Genomic DNA, 23954 nt, shown 5'->3' with positions numbered 1-23954 from the left:
ATTATATAAAATCATGTAATTAACTATATTTAACACCATTTTCATACTCTTTTCACACAGTGTGTTTACACTATATTTGTGTACTCCTTCTGTTAAGGTGTAGATCTACTCTGCTTAATTCCACAAAGAAATGTGGGACTCTTTTCTAAACTGCTACTTTGAACTAACAGCTAACTTTTTGGTTACATACATGGAATCTACTGTAAAAACTACAAGTATTTAACATATAACTGTTTATATAAAAGCAGGACACGAGGAGCGATAATAAGTGGGACACATGAGACTGACTCACTCGACTTTTTAATCATCGTGTTAACAAATATGGGCAAATTAGCATGAAGATAGACACAAACATATTTTGACATCTTCTCAAGGGGAAATTGTTCACATTCAGCATCAGCTCATCATTTCTCCTGTGTATATTGATCCTTTGAGGATTCTTCAAGTATGTCATTTAAAGTTAAAGTTCTGCAATTATGCATGAAACACTAGAACTGAACCACCTCCAACATATTTCGGAAATACAAGGCTACTCGCCTGTACGTATCATCAAATGTCTCGACAGAGCACACTGATCAGAACATCTTTCTTCAGGTGTTGCAAGGTTACGACTTCTCACCTGTGTGAGTTCTCATGTGATGTGTAAAGGCACCATGATGCTTGAAAGTCTTCCCACATGTTTGGCAAGAATATGGCCGCTCACCTGTGTGGGTTCTCATGTGAACTGTTAGGTTTGCATGTTGGCTGAAAGCTGTCCCACAAGTCTCACAAGTAAACGGCTTCTCACCTGTGTGGGTTCTCATGTGACGTTTGAAGGAAGGTTTAAACCTGAAAGCTTTCCCACATGTTTTGCAAGTGAATGGCTTCTCATTTGTGTGGGTTCTCATGTGTTGATTCAATTCACCATGAGACTTGAAATCTTTCCCACATGTTTGGCAAGAATATGGTCTCTCACCTGTGTGGGTTCTCATGTGAATTGTTAAGTGTGCATGTTGGCTGAAAGCTTTTCCACATGTCTTGCAAGTAAACGGTTTCACACCGGTGTGGATTCTTATGTGACGTGTTAAGTGTGCATGGAGGTTGAAAGCTTTCCCACATGTTTTGCATGAATACGGTTTCTCACCTGTGTGGACTCTCATGTGATCTTTTAAGTTACTGTTTAGCTTGAAAGTCTTCTCACATGTTTTGCAAGAATACGGTTTCTCATCTGTGTGGGTTCTTAGGTGTGAATTCAGTTGGGACTTAATCTTAAAAGTTTTTCCACATGTGTCACAGTTGAAAGGCTTTTCACCTGGGTGAGTGTTGTGTTGAATGTCTGATGAGGTAGAGTTTTTATTGTTTCTGTGATGTCTTTTCTTTTTCTTCAGCTCTCCATCTCCAGCTGATCCAGAGTCTCCATGTTTTCCTCCTTTCTGGTCTCGGCTCTCAGCTACATGAGAGTTGTTAGAGAGGAGCTGGTGGTCACTTGTTGGTTCTGCTTCACTGTGGCCACTTTCCTCATGAGCTGGAGTCAACATGACGGTATCCGTCTCCACCTTCAGTACAAGCTGCTCTCCCTCCTGACTGGTGCAGAGTTCCTCCTGTTCCTCTTTAATCTCTGGAGGCTCTGGGTCCTCTTGGTCCAGACTGGAGCTTCTCTCCTGGTTACAGAGCTGCTGGTCAGCCAGAACCTCCTCCTCCTTACAGACATGTTGCTGTGGGAGCTCTGGAGGGACACACAACAAAATACAGAGAATTAATGATATAAACTGACACACGTGATTAGAGCTGTGTGATATTACAATCCATATATATCGTAGTGGGATACAACAATGTCTACGTAGGATATAACCCTCTGTTGTTTATATCCTAATTTTAACATGTAGGCTACGTGATTAACACTGTTGCTACACACATGTTAATTTACACGACAGTTGTAATTTAATACGCCGTGTAAAGCACAACTCAGCGACGGAATGACCGTTGGATATCCAAAATTTGAGTTCAAAACAAGTTCATCGTATGATGTAGCTGCAGCAACGCTACTGCTTTGTGGTAGCATTTTTACGTCACCCGCAAGGACTCCTTTGCGGCACCTGTCGCTCGGGAGTAAACAGAGGTAAAGCAGCATGGCGGAGACGGAAGGTAGTGCAATGGAAGACGAAACTAACTTTACTACTAACGTTACATCAGCTGCGGATACAGAAGGAGAACCCCAAGAGGATTTGTGCCGAACAGGGGGGACCGGAATTCCATCGTTGGCTTTCGTTTGGGTTTTAAAAGTCAGGCACCGACCGGACAACGGTAAACTGCAAAACATGCCGCCAACAAGTTGTTACTAGCGACTCAAAACACGTCCAGTCTGTTCTACCACTTAAAGACACACCAGGATATATATTTCGTTATCAGGACATAACTTTTTGTCCATATGGCACAGCACTACACGCAATATCATTTATGGTTAACATATGGAGTTGGTTCTCGGGGGACGACAGAACCCACAGAGAACTTATTAAGGACTTTGTGTGGACTGGTACCAGCGGAACCGCCTCATTTCATATGATTCTCACTGGACACTCATCGTTTCTGGGATATATTCAAATGTTTGGGTATTTTCTGGGAGATAATGTCGTGAAAGATCAGTACTCACCTTTAAAACAGATCAGAAGTGTTTTGGTGTTGGTATGTTGGAATTCCTAAGAGCTATTTTAAAATAAAACCGAGAAATATTAATATCTAATCTTGACTGAACACTTCTTCTTTATAGTATATTTTTAAATGGGTTTTTTTTTTCTGGGAGATAGTGGTTGTGAAAGATCTATAATAAGCTGAAAAACAGACAGTATTTTTGTGTTGTCGTTATTTTCTTTGATTGTCCAAACTGAAAAATCAGAGATGCAATTTTATGATGGTCCCTAAGCGCCGCACGGCACTCTGATGGACATTATGCGCTGTCACTTTGAGTTTTCACCACAGACACTGAGTGAGTTGATGAGGCCTGTGAAATGTCTGTCGTACTTATCTGTACAAAATAATTCCAACCAGGCTGGAATTGCTGCGGTTTTCGTTACGCTATTAAGGTTGGAAACAGAAAAAAAAACAACAACAACAAACAAACAAGCGAATGACGAATATAAAACCAATTTCACTTCGCTCCTCTGTGGCCGCTCCAGGGCTCTGAACATTAGTCTTATTAAAATAAGAAACTTTTACTCACCTATCCTGTGTAACTTTACTTGGGGTTTCCAGCAGATATCCAGCATGACGCGCTGCCGATCGATCTCTTCCTCGTACTGGACGATAGTTGTTTTAAAAACTCTGAATATTTCTTCAGCAGCAGCAGTTAGTCGCTCGTTGACAAACTCTCTCAAACTCTCAACTGAACTCATTCTTCTTTAATTACTCGTTCAATAATGAGCTGCGCTGTGACTCAGTACCGTCTTCACTTCATTCATTACACACAGCCAGCTAATGCTGCTAGCTGCTACTGTTTACTTCCGCTGGGTGTCACGCTCTAAAGCTCCGACAGCAGAAGCGGCGAGGCTTTTAGTTCCGCTTCTGACTGAAACATTTAATTACAAACTTGTTTAAAACATATCTGACTACAGTTTTAAACTGAGAGAAAATGATTAGGCCAACGAAAGTTCTCCAGTTGCTAAGCAGACTCAAAAAGACCTTTTAATTATAATTTCCATTTCTTTCATGTAATTTAAATTAATTGAATTAACTATGTTTAAAACCATTGTCAAACTCTCTTTTCACACAGTATGTTTATATTATGTTTGTGTACTCCATCTATTAAAGGGATAGTTTCGGTTTTTTGAAGTGCGGTCATATAAAGTACATACAGTATCTATCGTCAGTCTGTTCCCTACCGTAATTGCCGATCAGCACAGTCTCAGTTTGGAGAAGCAAGTGTTGCTCCAGCCCAGACGCTCAGCTTTGAGTAACAGTCAACGGGTCCAGATACAAAGCAAATTTTAACCACCTAAAACAAGGCCCACCTAAAAAAAATCGATATCAGTTCATGTGTACATTATAGAAAATTCACACATTACTCTTCACTCTTTACATCACCGTCAGACCGCCCTTTCTTTTGGCACTACTTTTTGTCAGCTGTAGAACCTCCGTATCTTTACGCATTAGCACAACTGGGCTTAGCACTGTATTTCGGGTTAGAGTTTCAGCGTATGGATACAGAGGTTCTACAAGGGGCGTAAGTGACATTTTCAGAATTTTACAGCTAAAATAAACTTTGCATTGGTTGTAATTACTTGATTAAAAACAGCATATTTGAGCAGGCTACACTTTTATACACATTAGGCTTGACTGAATTCATATTTTACAGAATTATTTCTTTCAAGCTCAGTGCATGGATGATGCCTATTTCGCTCCAAACTCAATTGAAGTTTTTCACTTATGCCTTTTTGTTTTCAGTCTTTATTTTAAAAAGTAACTATTATTGGGACCATATTTTTTACCATTTGATAGAGCTCATCAGGACCTTTAAAATGATGTATAAAACTTATTTTCAACCAAAATGTCACTTACACCCCTTGTGCTTCAAACTCTTTACATATTATCTTTGATATAAATGTTATGTATGCATGTCAAAACATTACCGTTAGCTTTTGCCTGCAGTATGTAGTTATGTGTAACTTAGACAACTATAAAATGAAATAATAAAATCCAAAGTGTAACTTTAAACCTTCAATGACAAATATGGTACAATAAGAAATTAAAAAACACACAATAATCAAACAAATAGTGTGAAAAGTAACATTTCCATTGTTCATTATCCTTTGTATGAATCCAGTGATACTGTTAAATAAGGAACTCCCAAATTCAGAGCTTTTAACCCTCTCAGTCCTTCATACACATATTACAGTACTGATATGAAACACTGCCCAAGATGATATAAACTTCATAAAACTGGAATCAAAATGGACAACTCTAAAGATACTTCTGACTTAACTAAAAAAGAGTAACATCATGACACAGTTGACTTATCAGTTTCAGAATATGACTTTTGCACATCAAAAACCTTGTTTATGGCAGGTTGTTAAACAGAATATGGTCCATTATACTGTCACACCAAAATAAAACAAAAGTTCAACAATAATTTGTTGATTAAACTTTAAACTATTATCACGACTGGGCAAGAACAGTGGTGTGAACTCAAAAGCAGGACTCGACACAGAGTGAGGCAAAGTAACAGTCTTGTGCGGGAGGTCATTCAGCAGAGGCTAACAAATCCAGCAGGGGTATGGCGAAGGAGGAGGAGGAACCCACACGGACAAGGAGAGGGGATCTGAAACAAGAGTAAAGGTAAATACAACAAAATAACACAGGGAGAAAACTATAACGTGGAGCGAGTCATAACAGTGCCCGTTCCTCTAGGGACGGCACATGAAGTCCCAGGCTGGTCAGGGTGGCGGCAGTGGAAATCCTGGATGAGAGTGGGGTCCATAATGTTACTGGATGAGACCCATCAACTCTCTTCAGGCCCTGCTAATCCACTGGCAATACACTTGGTCCTGGCTGAGCTCAGCACCTGATGAGCCCCAGTCCAGGTTCTGCGGCAACAACGAATGAGGGCCTGAGCTGAAGGGACGCTGACCTCCTCCTCCAGGACTGGAAACAGTGGCGGCTGATAACTGTAGGCGAACTGGAAGGGGGAAAGACCAGAGGCAGAACAGAGCAGGGTGTTGTGGGCACACTCAACCCAGATGAGGTCTCTGCTCCATGTAGCTGGTTTCTCAGAGACCAGACAACTTGGTCCGGTCTCTAGCTCCTGGTTAAGACTCTCAGTCTGGCCATTGGACTGGGGTTGATATCCAGAAGTGAGGCTGACAGTAGCGCCTAGGAGAGAGCAGAAGGCCTTCCAAAACCAGAAGGCGAACTGCGATCCCCGATCTGACACTATGTCCTTCAGGAACCCATGTAAGCAGACAACATGCCGCAACATTACAACCACAACATGGTTCACTTTGTTCCTCTCGGGACAAAGTGAACGATTTTAGAAAGTCTGTCCACTACAGTTAGATGTCAGACCAGAGGCGATGGGGCACTGGAAGAGGACAGAGGAGCCCTGCTAGAGGGTGTCGAGAGACCTTGTTCCTTGCCCAGACCTGACGGACGGCCACAAACTCGCCCACCTCCTTTTCGATGGCGGGCCACCAGAACCGTTGTTTGATGACAAGGCATGTTCTCTTGACAGCAGGATGGCAGACTTCACTACTAATATTCCCTATTGCCCATATCGTAGTTCCTCTAAGCAGGCGAAAGATCCTGGACAGGAAGGCACAGGGCTGAAGTTTTCCTCTGACTAAAGCAGGGTCCACCTGGATGGTGTTGCCCAAAACCACAAAATCCAAAAATGACAGTGAAACATGAAACAAAGAGCGGGTGGTTGAGGAGACGCTGCAGCACCTGGTGCACAAGCTGGATGTGCATCTGCTCATCAGAAGAGAAAATAACACAGAAATATTCTTGAAACAACGCCAAGGAGGACAGAGGACGAGCCCTAAGAATGTCATCTAAATACACAAAAACAAACTGGTCCAGCATATCCTGGAGGACATTGTTTATTAGCGCCTGGAAAAAGCTGGAGCATTTGTTAGTCCAAAAGGCATCACTAGATATTAATAATGCCCACTAGGAGTACTAAAAGCAGTCTTCCACTCATCCACCTCTCCTATTCTGACCAGATGATAAGCATTAGGTCTAGGTTGGTGAAAAACAGCATCTTGTAAAAGTCCAAAAGTGGATGAAATAAGAGGAAGGGGGTACCTGTTCTGAATGGTGATGTTGTTCAGGCCTCAGTAGGCAATACAGGGACGGAGAGTCTTATCCTTTTTATCAACATGGAAAAATCCTGCTCCAGCAGGAGAGGAAGATGGCCGGATGATCCCAGTGTCCAGAGAAAAGTGAATGTATGTCTGTATTGCCTCCTTCTCTGAGGTAGACAGCGAGTAGAGCCGGCCTCTGTGAGGAGACGAACCAGGAAGCAGATCAATGCAGCAGTCGCACGACCGGTGGGGAGGCAACAAAGTAGCTCGGGCCTTGTTGAACACCTCCTTTAGGTCCAGGTAACAAGCAGGAACACCAGAGATGTCCGGGAAGTCTGGGGTGGTGAGGCAAGCAGGTGGACAAGCAACTCTTACTCCAACCCAAAATCTCTCCAGATGACCAGTTAATCTGAGGGTTGTGCTTGGCAAGCAGGGGAAGGCCCAGAATGAGAGGGAGAGTTGAACAGGTGAAAGCTCAAAAATTCTGTGTGATCTTTAGCCATAACGAGCTGAATGGGATGTGTGCAGTGGATTAGCTTACACAATCAAAATCAGAATCCTTTATTGATTCCCGGGGGGAAATTTGTTTTTGTTCCATATGCTCCATGAAAAGTAGAATAGAACAGCATAAGTGAAAACAAACAGTTTAAAAGACAGTAAAATAAAATGTAATAAAATAATACAATAATAAGAGAATCTGGAAATATATACAATATACAGTGAAATGGTTAGCATTATAAATGAAATGAGAATGAATAATTAGTTTGTTTTGTTTTATATAAATAGCCATATGAGTTTGATCATCAGAGGGAGGAGTTGGCCACAGGCAGGAATGACTCCTGTGGCACTTATTGGTCCATTTAGGAGCAATTAGTCTTATCCTAATTAGTCGCTGAAGGTGCTCCTCGGTTTGATCAGAGCGTTGTGGAGAGGGTGAGAGCCATACTGCAGTATCGCCCGCAACTTCGACAGCATCCTCCTGTCTGACACTGCTGTCAAAGTGTCCAGCTCCACCCCCACAACGTCACTGACCTTTCTGATCAGCTTGTTGAGTCTGCTGGCACCTGCTGCTCTCTGTCTGCTGCCTCAGCACACAACAGCAAACAGAATAGCACTGGCCACCACAGACTCATGAAGCATCCTCAGGATAGTCCAGCAGATGTTAAAGGAGTGGAGCCTCCTTGTAAAATAGAGAAGCCTTTGTTCCTTCTTGTAAAGGACTTCAGTGTTCGTAGTCCAGTCCAGTTTATTGTCAATGAACCCCCCCAGATATATGTAGTGTTCAACGTTGTCCACATTAAGCCCCAAGATGGAAACTGGGGTAATTGGTGTCCTGGTTCTCCTCAGATCTACCACCAGCTCTTTGGTCTTTGTTGTGCTGAGCTGCAGGTGGTTCTTTATTCATTTTTATGGGTTCATTTATTAGTTTAGCACACACCATGTGACAAAGTTGTCCATCACAGCCTTGTATTCAGCCTTGTCACCCTTGCTGATACATCTGTGGTGGCACGAGGAGCATGCTCTGGGCAGCACTCGATTAAGAATGAACTTTTACGCTAAACAACGCCACCCTGGGGGTTTCACCCAGGGACCTTTTCATCTCTTAAAGGACTACTTCTCAATTTAACAAAGGCACTCAGGTCCAAGGCAATCACAGTCGGCACAGCATGGAGCAAAGCAAACAGCTACATGCTACATGTGACCATGTTTCTTCAGGTCTTGCAAGGTTACGACTTCTCACCGAGTTCTCATGTGACGTGTTAAGGAAGAAAGAAATCTAAAATCTTTCCCACGTTTTGCAAGTAAATGGTTTCTGACCTGTGTGGGTTCCCATCTGAGCTGTTAAGGTAATGTTTTGCGTGAACGTCTTCCCACACTTTTTGCAAATAAACAGCTTTTCACCTGTGTGGATTCTCATGTGTCGAATCAATTCACTATGACACCTGAAATCTTTCCCACGCTTTGCAATAATATGGTTTCTCACCAGTGTGGATTCTCATATGAAATGTTAATTTTGTACGATGGTTGAAAGGTTTCCCCCATGTTTTGCAAGTTAAACGGCTTCTCACCTGTGTGGGTTCTCATGTGTTTCGCTCTGTGTGCTTGTTGGCTGAAAGCTTTCCCACATGTTTTGCAAGTAAATGGTTTCTCACCTGTGTGGGTTCTCATGTGTTGATTCAAGTGACTATTACACTTGAAATCTTTCCCACATGTCTGGCAAGAATATGGCCTCTCATCTGTGTGGGTTCTCATGTGATCTCTTAAGTTACTGTTTAGTGTGAACGCTTTCCCACATGTTTTGCAAGTAAACGGTTTCTCACCAGTGTGAATTCTCATGTGCGCTGCCATGTGTCCTCGTTGGCTAAAAGCTTTCCCACATGTTTTGCAAATAAACGGTTTCTCACCTGTGTGGGTTCTCATGTGTTTCACTATGTTTGCATGTTGACTGAAGGCTTTCCCACATGTTTTGCAAGTAAACGGTTTCTCACCTGTGTGGACTCTAATGTGATCAGCTAATTTTGTACATTGGCTGAAAGCCTTCCCACACATTTCACAGATAAAAGGCTTCTGATCTTTGTGAATTCTCATGTGACGTTTTAAGTTTGCAAAGAGGCTAAACGCTTTCCCACATGTTTTGCAAGAATATGGTTTCTCACCTGTGTGGGTTCTTAGGTGTGACTTCAATAGGGACTTGAACTTTAAAGTCTTTCCACATGTGTCACAGTTGAAAGACTTTTCACCTGGGTGAGTGTTATGTTGAATGTCTGATGAGGTAGAGTTTTTTTTTTTTCCGCGATGTCTTTTCTTTTTCTTCGGCCCTCCATCTCCAGTTGATCCTGAGTCTCCAGGTTTTCCTCCTTTCTGGTCTCGGCTCTCAGCTACATGAGAGTTGTTAGAGAGGAGCTGGTGGTCACTTGTTGGTTCTGCTTCACTGTGGCCACTTTCCTCATAAGCTTGAGTCAACATGACGGTATCCGTCTCCACCTTCAGTACAAGCTGCTCTCCCTCCTGACTGGTGCAGAGTTCCTCCTGTTCCTCTTTAATCTCTGGAGGCTCTGGGTCCTCTTGGTCCAGACTGGAGTTCCTCTCCTGGTTACAGAGCTGCTGGTCAGCCAGAACCTCCTCCTCCTTACAGACATGTTGCTGTGGGAGCTCTGGAGGGACAAACAACAAAAGACAGAGAATTAATAAGAACACTGGTTTCCTCCAGGTTCTCTGTTTTCCCTCCACCATCAAAAACATGTACATTAGGTTGATACTCCAGTCCGTGTCCTTGACCGAGGCACTGGCTAACATCTGGAGTTGGTTCTCTGGCCTGACACACGCTGCCTACTGCTGCCTCAGGATGGGTTGAATGCAGAGTACCAACTTCACCTTGTTGTATATTGTATGATAAGTGATTATCATACAGTCCTACAACGGGCTGGTAACAAAAGCCATAGCCAAGTTGGGAAATTTGATGAAAACATAACGTTAAATAATCTTCAGTTCCATAAAACAAAACCGACACTCATGGAGACCTATAAAACCGACACTTTGCAGTGAAGCCAGTTGATTTAATGGATAAGATTAAATACTTGACACAAAAATAAAACAACACCTGTGTTGGCAGTAAGAGGAAACACAGGGGTTTCACTTAGGAACCATCAGTAAATTACTGTCTGACTCAAACAAAAACAGTTATGATTTAACCCATTGACTCCAAACCAGTTCGACAGACTGGTGGTGCAGTGGGTCTGTGCCCTGCTTGTAGCGCGAATAGGCGCAACCAGGGGTTCGACTCCTGCCAGTCTGTTGGGCCTCTGTCTCCTCCCCGGGCTCTCTGAGAGATGAAAGCAGGGGGTTATGGGAAAGTGACTCCAAACCAATGCCGAATTGTATTAATACACTGGGTGATGAGGACACACTTCGTTATATGGACTTTAGTGCTCCTCATATTTGTTATTAACGTTTTTAATGTAAAACGTTTTTTTCCAATAGCTTCCATCTCATCTGATCCACTGACTTAAAATCAATGCCGAAATATCTGCCTAACATGTTGAATGAGACACACCTCTTTCTGTTGAGTTTTAGTGCTCCTCACATCTTTCGGAACGTTTTGTGTGTAAAATCATCATTTTCTGAGAGGAGTTTCGCCGCGGTCTTCTATAGAACGGAGCCCAGCCGTGCAGCGGACACTCACAACCTCCGGAGTCCCGGAGTGGAATGAACCAAAACGAGGGAAACACTCGTATGTTCGCTCCATGTAGTGAAACGTGGCTGCGATGCATATGTCCCCCTCTGTGGCCGCTCCAGGGCTCTGAACATTAGTCTTATTAAAATAAGAAACTTTTACTCACCTATCCTGTGTAACTTTACTTGGGGTTTCCAGCAGATATCCAGCATGACGCGCTGCCGATCGATCTCTTCCTCGTACTGGACGATAGTTGTTTTAAAAACTCTGAATATTTCTTCAGCAGCAGCAGTTAGTCGCTCGTTGACAAACTCTCTCAAACTCTCAACTGAACTCATTCTTCTTTAATTACTCGTTCAATAATGAGCTGCGCTGTGACTCAGTACCGTCTTCACTTCATTCATTACACACAGCCAGCTAATGCTGCTAGCTGCTACTGTTTACTTCCGTTGGGTGTCACGCTCTAAAGCTCCGACAGCGGAAGTGCGGAGGCTTTTAGTTCCGCTTCAGACTGAAGACGTTTAATTCAGAACTTGTTTAAAACATATCTGACAACAGTTTTAAACTTGAACAAAATAATTGGTTCAACACATTTTCTCCAGTTGCTAAGCAGACTCAAAAAGACTTTTAATTATTTTTTCAATTTCTTACATGTTATTTAAATTCATTTAGAACAAACAATCAGCCTACCCCCCACCTCTCAGCATGTCGGCAATAACTAGTCACTTTAATATTTTACCTTTTTTCACTAGATTTACATTCATATTTATATGAATGTACATATAATAAAGGCTATTCTATCATATATTTATTTGATCTTTAACCATATTTTACACCATTTTCATACTCTTTTCATGCAGTATGTTTACATTATGTTTGCGTACACCTTGTATTTAGGTGTAGATCTACGCTGTTTGATTCCACAAAGAAATATGGTACTCTTCTCTAAACTGCTACTTTGAACGAACAGCTAACTTCTTGGTTACATACATGGAAGCTACTGTAAAAACTACAAGTATATAACATATAACTGTTTATATAAAAGCAGGACATGGGGCGCGATAAGACATGAAACCAATTCACTCAACATTTTTTTACTTTATAACTTTTTTTTAAATTTAAACCACAGAAAAAACAGACACTGTACACTAAAATTTAAAAAATGAGACAAAACAAACTGCCAGTCCACAGTTATATAAACATGAGAAAATTAGTTATACATGTCAGTCCATGTACTGAATCAAGAGTACAGAGGTAGATTTTAAAGTCCAAGACAGTGTTCAGAGAGCCAGGATCAAAAGAGGTCAAGGAGAGGCTAGGTTGTACACAGCACAATGCAAAATGAGACAGAATAATACAGTCCAATGTAACTAGTCCAGGAGAAGTTTATCACTTTGAATGCGCTCATTAAGAACTTGTGGTGAGTGTCTGAGAGAGTATATCGAATTTCTTCCAGGCAGATACAGGAAACCATATCATTCAACCATTTTTTTAAAAGAAGGAGGAGAAACTGATTTCCAATCCCTATGACTAAATCATTTTGCTATGACCGTACCAAACATGAGGGCTTGTTGTACTGATGAGGGAATAGTGAGAGAAAAGTCCGAAAGACTGTCAGGGGTCAACTGTTTACTATATATAACATTGTACAAGTGGAAAATGTCATGTCATTGTCCGTAACCACTTATCCCTTTCCATGGGGTCACGGGGTGTTGCTGCTGGAGCCAATCCTAGCCTTGTCTCAGGGCGAGGGCAGGTTACTCCCTGGACAAGTCGCTAGCTCATCGCTGTATCGATGAGCAATGTAGGGTGCAGTATCTCGCTCAAGGACATGTCGCGAAGCCCTGCCCGGAGCCGGGATTTGAACCAGCAAACCTTCTGATCACTAGTCAACCTGCTCTACCCGCTGAGCTACAGCTGCTGCATTCTGATGGAGACATGGCTAACAGATAGCATACCGGATGCTAACGTAGACCTGCGGGGATTTGCAGCAGTGAGAGCTGACAGGGACGCGAAGGCATGTGGCCCTCATCTGGAGCTGCTGGCTGTTAGCTTGCAGCCATGCTATCTATCAAGGGAATTCAGTGACATGATCGCCCTCTGTGTTTACATTCCTCCGAGAGCGGCTGCTGCCTGTGAAAGGATACACAGTGTCACTGCACGGCAGATGTGCATCCTGAGGCCTTCATAATAATATCTGGAGACTTAAATCATATCACCCTGGACTCTACCCTGGCTACTTTTCACCAGGTTGTCAACTGCCCCACCAGGAAGAACAGGACGATTGACTTACTGTATGCCAACATTAAGGAAGCATACAGACTGGCCAAGTCAGACCACAACCTGGTGTACATACAGCCCCAGTACACCCCCCTGGTCCAAAGGCAGGCTGTCACCACCCACTCCATCAGGAGATGGACTCTTGAAGCAGAGGAGGCCCCGAGAGACTGCTACAACACCACAGACTGGGACGTGCTGCTTGGTGCAAATGATGATGAGGACACCGAGGGGATGATTCACTGTCTCACAGACTAACTCAACTTCTGTGCAGACATGGTTGCCCCGACCAAGACTGTTCAGTGTTATTCAAATAACAAACCATGGGTAACGCAGAGAGTCAAGGCTGTCCTCAACAAGAAGAAAAAGGCCTTCAGGACAAAAGACAAAGAGAAGATGAAGGCAGCATAGCGGGAGGTGAAATGCTGCCTGAGGGAGGCAAAAGACTCCTACAGGGCAAAAGTGGAGCAGAAGCTGAGGGAGAACAACATGAGGGAAGTCTGGGAAGGTGTCAGAACCATGACAGGCGACAAAGCTAGGACCAGCACAGGGGGGAGAGGGTGTGGAGAGAGCGAACGACTTAAACAACTAAGCCTCCTCCTTGCATCACAGCTGACCAGCTGAGAGGAGAACTGAGGAAGCTCCTGCCACGGAAAGCAGCAGGACCAGCCAATGCATGTCCCCGTCTCCTCAAGTCCCGTGCTGCGGAACTTGGGGAGCTGCTTCAACGAGTCTTTAACATGAGCCTGCAACTCGGGAGAGTGCCCACCCTCTGGAAGACATCATGCATCGTACCAGTTCCAAAGCAGAACCAGCCCAGCGAGCTGAATGACTTCCAACCGGTGGCACTCAAATCACCTCTGATGAAGACTCTGGAGCAGCTCGTCCTCAACCTCCTCAGGTACATGTACAGTACATCCTACAGTTTGCTTACCAAGCAGAGGTCAGTGGACAAGGGGAGTGGCACAGTCAGGATCCTCTTCTTGGACTTTTTGAGTGCCTTCAATACTATCCAGCCCCCTTTACTCCAGGATAAACTCATCAGAATGCAAGTGGACCCCTGTCTGGTTACTTGGATTTCCAGCTACCTCACCAACAGACCGCAGTATGTCAGGCTGAAGGACATCACGTATGACACTGTGGTCAGCAACACAGGAGCTCCACAGGGGACTATGCTGTCCCCCCTCCTCTTTGCTCTGTACACAGCAGACTTCTGCTACAACCCTGAAACGTGTCACATCCAGAAGTTTGCAGATGACACGACCATCATGGGGTTTATCAGAGACGATGAAGAGGAGGAATACAGGAGCCTGCAGCTCAACACCTCAAATACTAAAGAACTGGTCATTGACTTTGGGAGGAACAGACCCAGACCTAGACTAGTTCTGTTAGGAGCAGAGGAAGTGGAGGTCATGGAGACCTATAAATATCTTGGGCTGTGGCTGGACAACAAGCTGGACTGGACGAGCAACACTAAGCAGCTGTACAAGATGACTCAGAGCAAGATGTACTTCCTGAGGAGGCTACAATCCTTCAGCATCTGCCAGAAGCTCCTGTGGATGTTCTACCAGTCTGTTCTTTCCTACACTGTGGTGTGCTGGGGCGGGAGCACATCACAGGCAGAACTTTCCAGGTTGGAAAAGCTGGTCAGGCGGGCCACCTCGGTGGTCGGCATGAAGCTGGACCCTCTGATGACAGCGGCAGAGAGGGGAACCCTCAAAAAACAGCGGGGCATTCTGGACAATGCTAACCACCCACTGTACACTGTCATCAGCAGCCAGAGGAGCCGGTTCTGCTCCTCCCAAAGAGCCGGACAAACAGACTGAAAAACTCCTTTGTCCCCCCCGTGCCATCAAACTGTTCAACTCCTCACTGGGGAGGTGGGAGACAAACAGATGAACAGAGTGACTGAGGGACTTTTACAATGACTACATGCAATAAATCTTAACCATATCAGTTACTATGTATCTGTACACAGTTTTGATATATTATATACATACACATATATATTTATTTCTATTTCTACAGTGTTTTCTTTTTATATTTGTCTACTTATATGTGTATCTGTTTTACTGTATATGTGTGTAACAGTGCTGTGTGTGTGACATGGAACTTCATTTTACTGGAGGGAACCTCCCAAAAGGATCAACAAATTCGTCTAAGTCATTTATCACAGGTAGCGGAATCAGAGCGAAAGAACCTATTCAGTCTGGTCTTGGAGAAGCGTAGCCGGTGCATGACTTTAAACTGAATAAGTTGAAGTCCAGCATTGATAGAGCAAGATTTTATCCTATTTAGTCCCTGGGCCCACAGCACATCCAAGATCTTATCACCAGTGTCTGATACCCAGAATTCATTAATATGGAGAGAAGGGGCTGCCAAACTAAAAAGATTAATGAATGGAGAGATCAAGCGTTTGGAGGTGGGAGGTTTGGTCATAAGCTCATAAAAGATGTGTTGTTCAGGCAACGTTTCAAATTGAGGGATTGACTGCCTAACAAAATTTCTGATTTGAAGTATAAAAAATGGCAGGAAGGGAGACCAAATTTTGCCTGTAGCTGAGCAAAAGAGGCAAAGTGGTCGTTAATGTAAAGCTCTATGATGGCGATCCAGCCATTGTTGGACCACTGTGCAAAAGCAGCATCCAATCATGCCTTGTTTAAAACAAGGATTCTGACAAATAGGAGCATATGTAGACAGTCCAGGAAGATTCAGCACACCCTTAATCTGTTTCAAAATCTTAAATGTCTTACACAGAACAAAAAAATTCACTCGATTTTTTAATCATCATGTTATCAGATATGGGCAAATCAGCATGAAGATAGACACATAAACATATTTTGACATCTTCTCAAGGGGAAATTGTTCACATTCAGCATCAGCTCATCATTTCTTCTGTGTATCTTGATCCTCTGAGGATTCTTCAATGATGTCACTTAAAGTTAAAGTTCTGCAATTATCCATGAAACACTAGAACTGAACCACCTCCAACATATTTTGCAAATACAAGGCTACTCGCCTGTACGTGTCATCAAATGACTCTTCAAAGCAGACTGATCAGACCATCTGTCCCCAGGTCGTGCAATGTTACGACTTCTCATCTGTGTGAGTTCTCATGTGATGTGTAAAGGAAGAACGACATCTGAAATCTTTCCCACATGTTTTGCAAGTATAAGGCTTCTCACCTGTGTGGATTCTCATATGGACTGCAATGTTTGCACGTTGGCTGAAAGCTTTTCCACATGTTTTGCAAGTAAACGGTTTCTCACCTGTGTGGGTTCTTATGTGTCGATTCAATGGACAACGAGACTTGAAAGCTTTCCCACATATTTGGCAAGAATATGGTTTCTCACCTGTGTGGGTTCTCATGTGGACTGTTAAACTTGTACGCGATTGGAAATCTTTCCCACATGTTTTGCAAGTAAACGGTTTCTCACCAGTGTGGGTTCTCATGTGGTTTAAAATGGATGCATGTTGGCTGAATGTTTTCCCACATGTTTTGCAAGTAAACGGTTTCTCACCTGTGTGGGTTCTCATATGTCGATTCAATACACTATGAGACTTGAAATCTTTCCCACATGTTTTACAAGAATACGGTTTCTCACCTGTGTGGATTCTCATGTGAACTGTTAAGTTCCTGTTTAGCGTGAAAGCTTTCCCACATGTTTTGCAAGTAAATGGTTTCTCACCTGTGTGGGTTCTCATGTGGCTTGCTATGGATGCACGCTGGCTGAATGTTTTCCCACATGTTTTGCAAGAATATGGTTTTTCACCTGTGTGCGTTCTCATGTGTTGATTTAATTGACCATGAGACTTGAAATCTTTCCCACATGTTTTACAGGAATACGGTTTCTCACCTGTGTGGGTTCTCATGTGAACTGTTAAGCTTGTACGATGGTTGAAAGCTTTCCCGCAAATTTCACAGATAAAAGGCTTCTCACCCGTGTGAGTTCTCATGTGACGTGTTAAGCTTGTACGGTGGCTGACAGCTTTACCACATGTTTTACAAGAATACAGGTTCTCATGTGTGTGGGTTCTTAGGTGTGACTTCAATAGGGACTTGAACTTTAAAGTCTTTCCACATTTGTCACTGTTGAAAGACTTTTCACCTGGGTGAGTGTTATGTTGAATGTCTGATGATGTAGAGTTTTTTTGGAGGGTGAGGTTTGGAGTCAACATGACGGTATCCGTCTCCACCTTCACTACAAGCTGCTCTCCCTCCTGACTGGTGCAGAGTTCCTCCTGTTCCTCTTTAATCTCTGGAGGCTCTGGGTCCTCTTGGTCCAGACTGGAGTTCCTCTCCTGGTTACAGAGCTGCTGGTCAGCCAGAACCTCCTCCTCCTTACAGACATGTTGCTGTGGGAGCTCTGGAGGGACAAACAACAAAAGACAGAGAATTAATAATATAAACCCACACATGCGATATCTATTATATATGGCTAACATCTGGAGTTGGTTCTCAGGGACGACAACAGAGCCTACAGAGAACCTATTAAGGACTTTGTGGACTTGTGCCAGCAGAACCACCTCCAGCTCAATGCCGGGAAGACCAAAGAGCTGGTGGTGGATTTCTGCATGCACAGACAACCCTGCACACAGGTGAACATCCAGGGAACAGACATGGAGATTGTGACATTTTACAAGTACCTGGGAGTTCACATAAACAATAAACTAGACTGGAATGATCACACTGCAGCTACATACAAGAGAGGTCAGAGCAGACTGTATCTGCTGAGGAGGCTCAGGTCATTTGGTGTGCAGGGGGACCTCCTGACCTCTTTCTATGACCCTGTGGTGGCATCAGCCATTTTCTATGGAGTAGTCTGCTGGAGCAGCAGCATCTCAGCAGCAGACAGGAGGAGACTTGAAAAACTTATCAGGAAGGCCAGCTCCATCCTGGGATGCCCTCTTGACCCAGTGCAAGTGGTGGGAGATGTGCTGTTAATTCTGTACTATATCATGTTTATATGTATATAAGTCTATAGTATTTCATACCTTTTTAATTATACCGTTTATTTTGGCTATTGGCTTTGTCTTTTGAAAGATTCTGTCATTTGGCTGCTGGGACAAACAAACTTCCCCACCAGCAGAACATAAAAGGATTTCTGGTTCTGATTCTGATCAGACAAACTTTCCCCAGGCAAAATTATGGTTTCTCACCTGTGGGTTTTCATGTAAACTGTTAAGGCACTGGTTTGATCAAAAGTCTTCCCACATGTTTGGCAAGACTACTGCCTCTCACCTGTGTGATCACTTGTTGGTTCTGCTTCACTGTGGTCACTTTCCTCATAAGCTGGAGTCAACATGACGGTATCCGTCTCCACCTTCAGTACAAGCTGCTCTCCCTCCTGACTGGTGCAGAGTTCCTCCTGTTCCTCTTTAATCTCTGGAGGCTCTGGGTCCTCTTGGTCCAGACTGGAGTTCCTCTCCTGGTTACAGAGCTGCTGGTCAGCCAGAACCTCCTCCTCCTTACAGACATGTTGCTGTGGGAGCTCTGGAGGGACACACAACAAGAGACAGAGACTTAATAAAATCTCTGGTTTCCTCCAGGTTCTCTGGTTTCCTCCACCATCAAAATCATGTACATTAGGTTGATTCTCCAGTCCGTGTCCTTGACCGAGGCACTGGCTAACATCTGGAGTTGGTTCTCTGGCCTGACACACGCTGCCTACTGCTGCCTCAGGATGGGTTGAATGCAGAGTACCAACTTCACCTTGTTGTATATTGTACGATATGTGTTCAAATAGATACCGAGGAAGTAAAAGCAGTCCTACAACAGGCTGGTAAACCAATAACACTTTGCAGTGAAGCCAGTTGATTTGAAAAATTAAATAAAAAACTGGTCACAAAAATAAAACAACATCACGTGTTGGCAGTAAGAGGAAACACAGGAGTTTCTCTTAAGAACCATCAATAAATTACTGTCTGACTCAAACAAAAACAATTATGATTTAACCCACTGACTCAAAACCGATGCCGAACTGTGTTATTACACTGGGTGATGAGGACACACCTTCTGGTATGGACTTTACTGCTCCTCATATTTGTTATTAATGTTTTCAATGAATTTTATTCCACAATAGCTTTAGTCTCATCTGATCCACTGACTCAAATCAATGCCGAAATATCTTCCTAACAGGTTGAATGAGACACACCTCTTTCTGTTGAGTTTCAGTGCTCTGCACATCTTTCGGATAGTTTTGGGTGTAAAAATCATCATTTTCTGAGAGGAGTTTCGCCGCGGTCTTCTGTAGAACGGAGCCCAGCCGTGCAGCGGACACTCACAACCTCCGGAGTCCCGGAGTGGAATGAACCAAAACGTGAAACGTGGCTGCGATGCATATGTCCCCCTCTGTGGCCGCTCCAGGGCTCTGAACATTAGTCTTATTAAAATAAGAAACTTTTACTCACCTATCATCTGTACCTGGGGTTTCCAGCAGATATCCAGCATGACGCGCTGCCGATCGATCTCTTCCTCGTACTGGACGATAGTTGTTTTAAAAACTCTGAATATTTCTTCAGCAGCAGCAGTTAGTCGCTCGTTGACAAACTCTCTCAAACTCTCAACTGAACTCATTCTTCTTTAATTACTCGTTCAATAATGAGCTGCGCTGTGACTCAGTACCGTCTTCACTTCATTCATTACAGTCAGCTAATGCTGCTAGCTGCTACTGTTTACTTCCGCTGGGTGTCACGCTCTAAAGCTCCGACGGGGGAAGTGCGGAGGCTTTTAGTTCCGCTTCAGATTGAAGACATTTAATTCAGAATTTGTTTAAAACATATCTGACAACAGTTCACTTAAAGAAAACAGTTGGGCGAAATAATGTTCACCAGTTGCTGAACAGACTCAAAAAGTCTCTTAATTCTTTTTTCTTATTTAAATTCATTTGATTAACTATATTTAACACCATTTTCATACTCTTTTCATACAGTATGTTTACACGATGTTTGTGTATTCCTTGTATTAAGGTGTAGATCTACTCTTCTTAATTCCACAAAGAAATGTGGGACTCTTTTCTAAACTGCTACTTTGAACTAACAGCTAACTTTTTGGTTCCATACATGGAAGCTACTGTAAAAACTACATGTATTTAACATATAACTGTTTATATAAAAGCAGGAGACAAGGAGCAATAATAAGTGGGACACATGAGAACGATTCACTCGACTTTTAATCAGCATGTTATCAAAAATGATCTCATATTAGCATGAAGATAGACACAAACATATTTTGACATCTTCTCAAGGGAAATTTTCACATTCAGCATCAGCTCATCATTCATTTTGTGTATATTGATTCTCTGAGGATTCTTCAAGTATGCAATTTAAAGTTAAAGTTCTGCAATTATCCATGAAACACTAGAACTAGAACTTGGTATGGGTCGGCTGTAGCTCAGTGTGTAGCTGTAGAGCGGGTCAACTAGTGATCGGAAGTTCGCTGGTTCGAATCCCAGCTCCCTGTGGCGGAACTGTCAAGTATCCTTGAACAAGACAGGACATGAGGAGCGAGAAGCCCAAAATTGCTCCTGATATGCAGTTGGCACCTTGTGTGGCGGCCTCTGCCATTAGTAAGGGCCCTGTGACGAGCTGGTGACTCATCCAGGGTGACCCTGGCCTTCACCAATAGAGATAACTGGGATTGGCTCCAGTAACCCCCGCGACCCCTTATGAAAGGGGGGATAAAAGCGGTAATGCGACCCTCACGGATAAGTGGAAGAAAATGAGGTGACTCTGTGGACTCTCATTTCCTATGGAGTGGTCTGCTGGAGCTGCAGCAGACAGGAGGAGACTTGATAAACTTATCATGAAGGCCAGCTTCATCCTGGGATGCCCTCTTGACCCAGTGCAGGTGGTGGTAGAGAGCAGGATGATGGACAAGCTGTCATCGCTGCTGGTGCAGCAGTTCCACCCCCTGCAGGTCACTGTCACAGCACTGAGCTGCTCTTACAGCAACAGACTGATACACCCCAAGTGTGTGAAGGAGAGGTATCGAAGGGTAACGAAGGAAGGTCCCTTCCTGCTGCTGTGAGACTGTAGCACTGTTCCCTATAGACGTTTAGAAATTTTGCACAGTTTGGTCAATTTTTCTTAACACCCATATTTACAATTTATGTTTGTGAATAAAATTGTGCTTTTAATTTTTGTTTTGTTCTTTTTAATTATATTGTTAATTTTTGCTGTTGGTTTATTCTTTTGAAATATTCTGTCGTTTGGCTGCTGGGACAAACAAATTTCCCCACCAGACATAAAAAGATTTCTGATTCTGATCAGACAAACTTTGCCCAGGCAAAATTATGGTTTCTCACCTGTGGGTTCTCATGTGAACTGTTTAGGCACTGGTTTGATTAAAAGTCTTCCCCCATGTTTTGCGAGAATACGGCCTTTCACCTCTGTGGACTCTCATGTGGTAAGTTAATCGAATACGACGCCCGAAAGCCTTCCCACAAATTTCACAGGTAAAGGGTTTCTCGCCTGTGTGGGTTCTCATGTGGGTTGCCATGTATGAATGTTGGCGAAATGTTTTCCCGCATGTGATGCAAGTAAAGGGTTTCTCAACTGTGTGAGTTCTCATGTGCCTTTTCATACCATATGAATCACGTAATGTTTTCCCACATGTTTTGCAAGTAAACGGTTTTTCACCTGTGTGGATTCTCATGTGAAAAGTTAACAGAGCACGACTCCTGAAAGCCATCCCACAGATTTCACAGGTAAAAGGTTTCTCACCTGTGTGGGCCATCATGTGGGCTGCTATGCTTGAACATTTGCTGAATGTTTTCCCACATGTGTTGCAAGTAAACGGTTTCTCACCTGTGTGGGTTCTCATGTGAACTTTTAAGGCACTGTTTAGCCTGAAAGTCTTCCCACATGTGTTGCAAGTAAATGGTTTCTCACCTGTGTGGGTTCTCATATGAGCTTTCAAGTTACTGAGTAGCTTGAAAGTCTTGCTACACGTTTTGCAAGAATACGGTTTCTCACCTGAGTGAACTTTCATGTGACGTCTTAAGTTTGAACTGAGGCTGAAAGCTTTCCCACAAATTTCACAGGTAAAAGGTTTCTCACCTGTGTGGGTCATCATGTGGATCGCTATACTTGCACGTTTGCCGAATGTTTTCCCACATGTGTTGCAAGTAAACGGTTTCTCACCTGTGTGGATTCTCATGTGAGCTTTTAAGTTACTGTGTAGCCTGAAAGATTTCCCACATGTGTTGCAAGTAAACAATTTCTCACCTGTGTGGGTTCTTATGTGAGCTTTTAAGTTACTGTGTAGCTTGAAAGTCTTGCCACATGTTTTGCAAGGATACAGTTTCTCACCTGTGTGGACTTTCATGTGACGTGTTAAGTTTGGACCAAGGCTGAAAGCTTTCCCACAAATTTCACAGGTAAAAGGTTTCTCACCTGTGTGGGTTCTTAGGTGTGACTTCAATAGGTACTTAAACTTAAAAGTCTTTCCACATGTGTCACATTTGAAAGACTTTTCACCTGGGTGAGTGTTATGTTGAATGTCTGATGAGGTAGAGTTTTTATTTTTTCTGTGACGTCTTTTCTTTTTCTTCGGCCCTCCATCTGCAGTTGATCCAGAGTCTCCATGTTTTCCTCCTTTCTGGTCTCGGCTCTCAGCTACATGAGAGTTGTTAGAGAGGAGCTGGTGGTCACTTGTTGGTTTTGCTTCACTGTGGTCACTTTCCTCATGAGCTGGAGTCACCATGACGGTATCCGTCTCCACCTTCAGTACAAGCTGCTCTCCCTCCTGACTGGTGCAGAGTTCCTCCTGTTCCTCTTTAATCTCTGGAGGCTCTGGGTCCTCTTGGTCCAGACTGGAGTTCCTCTCCTGGTTACAGAGCTGCTGGTCAGCCAGAACCTCCTCCTCCTTACAGACATGTTGCTGTGGGAGCTCTGGAGGGACAAACAACAAAAGACAGAGAATTAATAATATAAACCCACACACACGATATATATTATCAGTGTTGGGAAAGTTCACTTTTTACATCAACTAGTTCAAAGTTCAGTTCAAATTTTAAAATGAACTAGTTCAGTTCATAATTATCATAAAACAAAGGTCACAGTTCCAAAAATGAACTATTTCACAGTACTTTTTTTTCCAATATGTTGCTGCGAGCTATTATTTTAAAAAAATATTTCCACAGCCCATGTAGAACCACAGACAGCTGTGTCTTTTGATTTTTTACTCACTCACACGTACCTTGAAACACTAGCCAGGCACTTTAGTTCGATGTGCCGTTACAGGTTTGGTGTTAACATTGTTGATGTACGGAATTGCTCCTTGAAATCCAGCGGGAAAAGTTTACATAAAAAGGTAAGATTTTGCCCACCTGGATCATCACTGACCTTTTCATAAAATTGTTTTAAGTAATAATACATATCATCATTAATCATAGATGCCGCATTAATGGTGTAGGCAGAGTCTGGGGTATTGCTGCTGCATTCATTTGTTCTGGCCTCCATGCTGTTAAAACACTGAAGCTGCCATTCACCAGGAAAACAGCAGAAGTGGAGTGGATGCAGAAGTAAGCATATAGATTTATTTATCATTTTCTAAAGACAAGACTTATAACTTGCATTAATGGTCAGAATAATTACGTTGTATTTTTCTGCTGTGTTTTGTTAACTTTTAGCTCCAGTCATATCTGTCGGAGCCATCATTTCACGTGAGCCATTGTCCACTGGAATACTGAAGGAGCAACCAGTCCCGTTTTGAGTACATGGCCCAGTTA

The 23954-nt window shown here is 43.2% G+C and overlaps 3 protein-coding genes across 5 annotated transcripts; all 3 read right to left on the bottom strand.

Annotated features, from left to right (window-relative positions):
- Positions 1–281: 281 nt before the first annotated feature.
- On the bottom strand, positions 282–19894 carry LOC119029395 (zinc finger protein OZF-like). Of its 3 annotated transcripts, XM_037116174.1 has the most exons (4): positions 19633–19894; positions 18464–18715; positions 17399–17588; positions 282–1515 (listed from the first exon to the last, which is right to left on the bottom strand). In XM_037116174.1, exons 1-4 carry the CDS (start codon positions 19796–19798, stop codon positions 606–608), a joined length of 1518 nt encoding a protein of 505 aa, XP_036972069.1. In that variant the 5' UTR covers positions 19799–19894; the 3' UTR covers positions 282–605. The 3 variants fall into 3 exon arrangements, with proteins under 3 accessions (XP_036972069.1, XP_036972070.1, XP_036972068.1); XM_037116173.1 differs by lacking the exon at positions 282–1515 and having other exon boundaries at positions 15989–17588; XM_037116175.1 differs by lacking the exons at positions 17399–17588; positions 18464–18715; positions 19633–19894 and adding an exon at positions 3197–3508 and having other exon boundaries at positions 282–1705.
- Positions 4663–11416, bottom strand: LOC119029399 (zinc finger protein 782-like). Its single transcript, XM_037116180.1, has 3 exons — positions 11111–11416; positions 9428–9925; positions 4663–5290 (listed from the first exon to the last, which is right to left on the bottom strand). Exons 1-3 carry the CDS (start codon positions 11280–11282, stop codon positions 5226–5228), a joined length of 735 nt encoding a protein of 244 aa, XP_036972075.1. The 5' UTR covers positions 11283–11416; the 3' UTR covers positions 4663–5225.
- On the bottom strand, positions 8554–9421 carry LOC119029400 (zinc finger protein 383-like). The gene is given in 2 exon segments (XM_037116181.1): positions 8554–8821; positions 8823–9421. Coding segments are annotated over 2 exon segments (654 nt in total). The 5' UTR covers positions 9360–9421; the 3' UTR covers positions 8554–8704.
- Positions 19895–23954: the final 4060 nt, after the last annotated feature.

Source organism: Acanthopagrus latus, chromosome 12 (assembly GCF_904848185.1).
Source record: "Acanthopagrus latus isolate v.2019 chromosome 12, fAcaLat1.1, whole genome shotgun sequence".
NCBI classification, from domain to species: domain Eukaryota; kingdom Metazoa; phylum Chordata; class Actinopteri; order Spariformes; family Sparidae; genus Acanthopagrus; species Acanthopagrus latus.
Note: the sequence above shows the minus strand (reverse complement) of the source record. Positions and strands in the feature narration are given on the sequence as shown.